At 36.7% G+C, this 8976-nt stretch overlaps 1 protein-coding gene across 1 annotated transcript; it reads right to left on the bottom strand.

Moving 5' to 3' along the window:
- Window positions 1-1418: 1418 nt before the first annotated feature.
- LOC130981184 (non-specific lipid-transfer protein 2-like) lies at window positions 1419-1757 on the bottom strand. Its single transcript, XM_057904801.1, has one exon. The coding sequence runs from the start codon at window positions 1755-1757 to the stop codon at window positions 1419-1421; it is 339 nt and encodes a 112-aa protein (XP_057760784.1).
- Between the last annotated feature and the right edge of the window lie 7219 nt (window positions 1758-8976).

Below are 8976 nucleotides of genomic sequence, written 5' to 3'. Positions count from 1 at the left end.
GTTGTTTATTTGGTAAATTTTTTTATCAAATTTTAAAATTATTTTTAATATTTTTATTTTAAAAGTTTCTAGGATTTGGTAATAAAAAAAATTAGCCAAAAATAATCATAACTTGTTTTATTTAATATTCATTAGTTGTTACGACAATTAATGAATGCTAAATAAAATAGGTTTTAACTTTTTTTTGTTATCTTCCTAACATTATCATATTTTAAAATAAAAAATAATTAAATTTTGGTCAATTTTATTCCTAATAAAAATAATAATTATAAAATTTTTAAAAGATATTAAATTTCTTCCTAAAATTAACAGTACTCTTTCAAACTTTTTTCTAAGATCATAACTTCCAACACTAATTCAATAACATAAAATTAGTTCTTTCAAAAGTCTTAGTTGATAAAAGAGGACAATATTTAATAATTATATCTCTAATATTTTTTTTTTTAAGTAAGAGCTTTCTTTTAACTAACTCTAACTACTTTCTGTTGCTCGTAAACAACTTAAACTATTGCCAACTCATCTAACTTCCATATAACTATGCCGATAGAAAAAGTATAGGGTACCAACAAATTATCCGTCAACTTTTGCCAACTCTTATTTATATTTGTGTTTCATGAAAATGTGTTAGTATATGTGTCTAATAATTAATATATTTTAAATACATATATAAAGAGACACATCCAGAAAATATATCTATAAAGACACTTCTATTAAATACAGTTATAAAAAAGACATTTTTATTAGACACATCCACGAACACACTTCCATAAAACACAATTATAAATAAGAGTTGGCAGAAGTTGGCAGATAGGCTGTTGGTAACGTAGCGGAACCGATGCCGATAAATATGATATTGCTAACACCTTAAAAATATGAATTGCTTTGATAGTTAATCACTTAAAACTTAAAATATTAATAATAATAAAGGTTACAATATTAAAAGTTTTATACTGGGCATCATGACATTCAAGATTTGATTACTCAAGGCTTTGAGCGAGGAGCCATGTAACAATGTTTAATTAATACAATATTCTTTAAAAAAAAACAATATAATGTAGTAAAAAGTTACTATTATATTGTTGATTCATGTTTATGCCTATATATAAATAAAGTTATAAAGATATGTCCATACGACACACAATTATCAAAGTTATAATCACTATTGATGAATTGAATTGAATATCTAATCCTACACTGTGAATAATATTGTTTTTATAAATTAAAGCATAGCACTCCTAAGAGTAAACTAACTATTCATTAAGACAAACTCCTTCAACATTGATCATATCTTATTATATAGTCATTCATTCATAATATATAAGTTCAGGCCAGTATAACAACATTTAACACATCATAGCACATAGTGCGAAGATAACATAACATTGTTATCATTATTATTGTTATTATCCATATAGTAATTAAGGACAATTAGTAGGGTAGGTAACATTACAAGAGGCAGCGATTTTTCTAGCATTGGAAGAGTTAACAAATTGCGCCAGGCTTGGGTCCTTCAAGTAAACACAAAAGCATGGCTGCTGCTGTTTCAGCTCCGCGCAGCATTTGGGTGTCGGAGTTGAACCAGATGTGAATGGTATAGTGCATGAGCTCAACTCCGACACGCTACAATTTGGTGCCGGTGATGGTGGTGGCGGTGGCGACTGTGCCTTCACTAATGTTGGAGGCACGGCCGCCAGAAGCAGGGAGATGGCTGCCATGGCCGCCACCGCCGCCGCATAGCCAAAGAAGTTCTTCATCATGTTGTATCCTCGCTCCTAATTAATTTCTTACCACTAATTCAATAACTGAATTATTGGATATTGGTTGTGATCTCAAAACTAATTAAACTTGTTCACCAATTTATATAAGTGGGATATGCATATATAAGGGTAATAAAGTATTTTCTAACCATTATTATTGAGTAATTAATTTAATCTTCACCATTTATTTTATATCAAGTTGTGTAGTTTGTTCCTAACTATATATACTTAGCTTGTTACATTATTTGATACATTGGTTTTAAATAATAATTATAATAATTACTCTTATAGCTTTTAATTAGTTCGTATTGTTCTAATACAAAAATATCACATATAAGAAATAATTGTTAACAACTCTATTCAACAACACACCGGAGTAATGTTAGAGAATTAATTTTTTTTAGTCAACATTATTCAATTATTTTAAAATTATTTTATTTATTTTAAATTTTAAATTTTAAATTTTAAATTATAATTTTTTATTCTAAATCTTAAATTATAAATTTAAACCCTAAATTTGGTTAATGTTGGTTAGCTAAAAATTAGTTTTTTATGTAACATAGGAACAAATAAAATTAGTAGGTTAAGTATAATAGTTAATTGTATTAAGAAAATATAAATTTTACATTATTTATAATAATAAATTTTGCTATTATTATTAGTCATCACACATTATCTAATTTATCTAGACTTTTTTTCCACTAGTATAAATAATTTATCTACTTTTTTTTAAGTAGTGAAGTTGAGTTGTAATTTTCTTCTAAACCCTTTTAAAGAATAAGTTGTTTTAAATCCTTAATTGGTTGACCAACCAAAATAAATTTATACTTATTTTTACTATAATAAAATTATTAAAATTATTAAGATTATCGACTCGAACGACTACGTTCTGACATCAGTATACTTCTCATTCAACAATTTTCCCTTTTAAGTAGTTGTTAGAGAAATTGTTCATTATTAATCATTCCACTCTTTATTTCGTTACATAAACAACTTATTTTGATAATTATATAAAACAACTAAAAGTATAAAATATGATAAAAATTTAGATACAGTCAACTTCACGTGAAATTGATAATTAAGAATCGTTAAATAAAAATATAATCAAATTATTCAAATCATTTAATAGTTCTCAATTATCAACTTTCCATGAAATTGACTACATCTGAATTTTTACCATAAAATATATAAGATAATGTGTTTCAACTAGGGGTGTAATCGGCTCGGTTCGGTTCGGTTTTGGACCGAAAACCAACCGAACCGACCTGATCGGTTCTTCAAAGAGACTAACCGTTCGGTTGGCTGCAGTTTGAGCAACCGAACCGAACCGAACCGAACCAACAGCGATTTGGTTCGGTCGGTTTTTTCGGTTTTTTTACACCTACTTATCTGAATTTAAAATGCCATAAAATAAAATTTAAAACCTTCAATAAACTAGAAAAACAAGAATTTATCACATCCAAATCCAATACAAATTCAACTTAATTAAACATAAAACAAAGACAATTAAAAATGTCTAGCAAAACAACAAGGTTAAAGGGTGAATGTGTAAAAACAAAGTTTCTTAACCAATATTTTGGTTCGGTTCGGTTTTTACTGAGCCAACCGAAAACCGAACCGAACCGATCGGTTTAATTCGAAAAAAACAAAAAAAAACCGATTTTTTTGGTTTTCCTTTCGGTTGTTGTAAATTTCGGTTCGATTTTGCGGTAAAATTCGGTCCGGTTCGATAACTTACACCCCTAGTTTCAACAAAAATATTAACACTTGAAAATTGATTCATATAGATTTAATACTGTACTTGGTCCCTTACCTTCAATGTCTACTGAGTTTAGAAATTAATTGTAAAAAGTAGGTTTGGTGTGATTATTGACTTGTAAAGGGCATATACACTGTATATAAACCTCATACATATTGCAAATGAGATAAAGGTGTATGATTTGGAGTTTTTTAAATACACATACACACGTCATTACATACTAGCTTCTCTTTCTATATTTTTTCATGATTCTCTTGTATGTAGTTTGCTTCCAAGTGTTTATATTGTTTTATTATATCTTTTATATATGTTTTCGTACGTATTTCCAAAACACATATTTTTTTAGTCCCTTACTAATGTGCTTCGACTAAACGTATGTGAAAATTGATTCATATGTAATACTACTTCGCTTGGTAATTGGAGTGAGTAGAGTATAGGTTTGGTGTGACGATTGGTATTGATGTAATGCTATATCCGAGGTAGAGAACATAGTAACTTTACGTAAAATCGAAAAAATAAATTAAATACGTAAAATATAAAATTATAACAAGATATAAATTATAAAATTATTAGACTTAGTATAAATTTTATAAAATTAATTGATTTATTTTAAATCGTAATATAAAAAAATTTTAGAAGTTAAATTGAGATTTTAACTACTATACCACTAACTATATACTTTTTTAAATACCTATCTTTATCATTAATATATTTACCCTAATTATTATATTTTCATAAATTTTTTTTATAAACATATTTTGACAATTGTTACGGCTCAACCCAACTAGGCACGTCAGCCAAACTGGCTCGAAGACGTCCCGACCCGTTCGGATGGGTCAACGCGCATGATCCGTCCGGTTGGCGACCCGACCACGCACCTTCGGTGTCAGCTGCATGCCAGCTCTGGAGAAAGAACCTTCCTAGAAGGAGGCCTTCTCCTGTGGGGCCCGCTCTACTGACAAGGGATATAAGGGGAGGGTCCTACCTCTCCCCCAAGGTATGTCACTATAACCATACTCTCATATCACCTGGACACTTTTCTGACTTGAGCGTCAGAGTGTCTTTGCAGGTGACACCCCCACTTCGCTCGAAGTACTCGGGAAGTCGGCCGCTCCCATCTTCATATCGCGACCCGGAACCAGGCGAGAATCCACCTTCCTATCCAATAGACTTCTCCGAACTGTCCGCTATCCGAATAGTCTCCAGGCGCACACCGAGCCCACGGTTTGAATCGAATAGTCTCCAAGAGGAGAATCGGGAGGCGCCAAGAAGACGGCGGGACCCCCTGATATACAACCGACGTGCAGGTAGACGTGCCACCGAGCAGTATCGGGAGGACGAAGGAGAAAGCCCGAAGAGAACGCGACGCCCCGTGATCATGGGGCAACCCCTTTTCATCATTCAATCCTTGAGGTCCGGCTGCCAAAGCATTTTGACAAGCCAACGGACAGGAGGTATGATGGGACTCAAGACCCACATGAGCATCTAACGGCCTTTGAGGCCAGGATGAACCTAGAAAGGGTAGGCGACGAGGTGAGGTGCCGCGCCTTCCCGGTCACTTTGGCGGGGCTCGCAATTCGGTGGTTTAACGATCTCCCGCAAGATTCTGTATTCAAATTTTCAGACATCAGCCGCGCCTTCTTGGCCCACTTTACTACCCGAATCGCAAAGGCAAAACACCCGATCAACCTACTTGGGGTGACACAAAGATCCGGTGAGCCGACCAGGAAATACTTGGACAGGTTCAACGATGAGCGTTTGGAGATTGACGGCCTAACCGACTCGGTGGCCAGTTTATATTTGACAAATGAACTTCTGAATGAGGATTTCAGAAAGCATCTTACCACCAAGCCTGTGTGGACGATGTAAGAAATCCAAAGCGTGGTTAGGGAATATATTAACGATGAAGAAGTCAGTTAAGTGGTGGCAGCCAACAAGCGGCAGCCTGCCTACAACCAACCTCGACAGAACGGTAGCGGGGAAATACTGAAGGAGCACGCGACGGAGTGCCAGCCAAGGCCATCAAGCCGTTTTCCCGAGTTGGGAAGTTTACCAACTATACCCCCTCACAGTCCTCATTGTAGAAGTCTACCAGCAGATAGCCGAGAAGAGAATTTTGTCGAAGTCCCGACCTCTAAAGGACAGAACCAAAGGGAACAAAAACCTCTATTGTGATTACCATAAGGGCTATGGACACAAAACCCAGGATTGTTTTGTCCTAAAGGATGCGCTGGAGCAAGGGATCCGGGAGGAAAAGCTAGCCGAATTCTCCCATCTCATTAGGGAGCCGAGGAGACAAGATCGCAACTGAGATGGAGACGACAAGAACCGCACGGTGAAGCGACGTCAAGAACCCGAGGACCATTAGCACGGTCTCACCATAGTAAATGTGGTTGTCGGAAGAGATGCGGCTCCAAGATCGAAGTCGGCGCACAAGAAGGACACCAAAGTTTTGGCCGTGGCGTCATCCAGTCCCACGCTGAACTCCAAGAGGACTCCGTCCATATCATTCGGTCCAGAGGACCAATGATTTGATGAGGTCGCGAAAAATCCTCCGATGGTTATCACGGCTAGAGTGGGAACCGGCCTAGTAAAGCGAATCCTCATAGACACCGGGGCTGATTCAAATATCATTTTCCGCAACGTGTTCGACGTTTTGAGTCTTTGGGATACCGATTTAAAGACTCACCAACACGGTGTGGTCGGATTGGGGGACCACTTTATCAAGACCGATGGATAATCTCCCTACCGGTATCCATTAAACTGGGACAAGGGAAAAGATCAGTGATGGAGGAGTTCGTGGTTCTGTGAGACTCCACGGCCTACAACCTCATCCTGTGGAGAAAACTATCAACGATCTTGGAGCAGTGATCAGTACAAAGATGCTGATAATGAAGTTCATCGCTGATGACGAGTCCGTGGGATCCATTAAGGGAGACTTGGAAATGGCAGTTGCGTGCGACAATGCCAGCCTCTCCCTAAGAAAGAAATCCAAAGAGGCGTCGGGAGTATTCTTTGCCGACTTGGATGCCAGGGTCGATGACAAGCCCAGACCCAAGCCGGAAGGGAACTTAGAGAAATTTAGGGTTGGCGACTGGTGCATGGAATTGTGATCATCAATGGCGCCATCAACATGGTACGCTCAATTGCAATCTCAACTCTTTATCACAACTTCGCACAACTAACCAGCAAGTGCACTGGGTCGTCCAAGTAATAAACCTTACGCGAGTAAGGGTCGATCCCACGGAGATTGTTGGTATGAAGCAAGCTATGGTCACCTTGTAAATCTCGGCCAGGCGAATTCAAATGGTTATGGATGATATATGAATAAAGCATAAAATAAAGATAGAGATACTTATGTAATTCATTGGTGAGAATTTCAGATAAGCGTATGGAGATGTTTTGTCCCTTCCGTCTCTCTGCTTTCGTACTGTCTTCATCCAATCCTTCTTACTCCTTTCCATGGCAAGCATTATGTTGGGCATCACCGTTGTCAGTGGCTACAGTCCCGTCCTCTCTGTGAAAATGTTCAACGCGCTCTGTCACAGCACGGCTAATCATCTGTCGGTTCTCAATCAGGTTGGAATAGAATCCATTGATTCTTTTGCGTCTGTCACTAACGCCCAGCCTTCAGGAGTTTGAAGCTCGTCACAGTCATTCAATCCTTGAATCCTACTCAGAATACCACAGACAAGGTTTAGACCTTCCGGATTCTCTAGAATGCCGCCATCAATTCTAGCTTATACCACAAAGATTCTGATTAAGGAATCCAAGAGATAAACACTCAAGCCTTGTTTGCTTGTAGAACGGGGGTGGTTGTCAGGCACGCGTTCATAAGTGAGAATGATAATGAGCGTCACATAATCATCACATTCATCATGTTCTTGGGTACGAATGAATATCTTAGAACAAGAATAAGCTGAATTGAATAGAAGAACAATAGTAATTGCATTAATACTCGAGGTACAGCAGAGCTCCACACCTTAATCTATGGTGTGTAGAAACTCCACCGTTGAAAAAACATAAGAACAAGGTCTAGGCATGGCCGTGAGGCCAGCCCCATGATCTAAGAACTAGACGTCTAAAGATTATCAAAAGATCTAAAATGATCCAAAGATAAAAATACAATAGCAAAAGGTCCTATTTGTAGAGAACTAGTAGCCTAGGGTTTACAGAAATGAGTAAATGACATAAAAATCCACTTCCGGGCCCACTTGGTGTGTGCTTGGGCTGAGCATTGAAGCTTCTATGTGTAGAGACTTTTCTTGGATTTAAACGCCAACTTTTGTGCCAGTTTGGGCGTTTAACTCCCATTCTTGTGCCAGTTCCGGCGTTTAACGCCGGACAGTTTTGAGCTGATTTGGAACGCCGGTTTGGGCCATCAAATCTCTGGCAAAGTATGGACTATTATACATTGCTGGAAAGCCCAGGATGTCTACTTTCCAAAGCAGTTAAGAGCGCGTCAATTGGGCTTCTGTAGCTCCAGAAAATCCACTTCGAGTGCAGGGAGGTCAGAATCCAACAGCATCTGCAGTCCTTTTCAGCCTCTGAATCAGATTTTTGCTCAGGTCCCTCAATTTCAGCCAGAAAATACCTGAAATCACAGAAAAACACACAAACTCATAGTAAATTTTAGAAAAGTGAATTTTAACTAAAAACTAACTAAAACAAACTAAAAACATACTAAAAATAATGCCAAAAAGCGTATAAATTATCCGCTCATCACAACACCAAACTTAAATTGTTGCTTGTCCCCAAGCAACTAAAAATCAAATAAGATAGAAAGAAGAGAATATGCAATGAATTCCAAAAACATCTCACTTTATCCTTTGAAATTCAGAATGATTGGCTTCTATAGGAACTCAGAATCCAGATAGTGTTATTGATTCTCCTAGTTAAGTATGATGATTCTTGAACACAGATACTTTATGAGTCTTGGCCGTGGCCCAAAGCACTCTGTCTTCCAGTATTACCACCGGATACATACATGCCACAGACACATAATTGGGTGAACCTTTTCAGATTGTGACTCAACTTTGCTAGAGCCCCCAATTAGAGGTGTCCAAGGTTCTTAAGCATACTCTTTTTGCCTTGGATCACAACTTTATTATTTTTTTCCTTTTTCTTTTTCCCTTTTCTCTTTTTTTTCGTTTTTTTTGTATTCACTGCTTTTTCTTACTTCAAGAATCATTTTTATGATTTTTCAGATCCTCAGTAACATGTCTCCTTTTTCATCATTCTTTCAAGAGCCAACATTCATAAACAACAAATTCAAAAGACATATGCACTGTGCAAGCATACATTCAGAAGTCAAAGTATTGCCACCACATCAAAATAATTAATCTGTTATAAAATTCAAAATTCATGCAATTCTTCTCTTTTTCAATTAAGAACATTTTTCATTTAAGAAAGGTGATGGATTCATAGGACATTCATAACTTTAAGGCATAGACACTAAGA

This window comes from Arachis stenosperma, chromosome 5 (genome assembly GCF_014773155.1).
Source record: "Arachis stenosperma cultivar V10309 chromosome 5, arast.V10309.gnm1.PFL2, whole genome shotgun sequence".
NCBI classification, from domain to species: Eukaryota; Viridiplantae; Streptophyta; class Magnoliopsida; order Fabales; family Fabaceae; genus Arachis; species Arachis stenosperma.
The sequence above is the reverse complement of the archived record's forward strand: the minus strand, read 5'-3'. Positions and strand labels throughout refer to the sequence as shown.

Bases quoted from the DNA above. Each gene is read 5' to 3' on its own strand.
- LOC130981184 (XM_057904801.1), bottom strand. From the start codon at position 1,757: ATGATGAAGAACTTCTTTGGCTATGCGGCGGCGGTGGCGGCCATGGCA.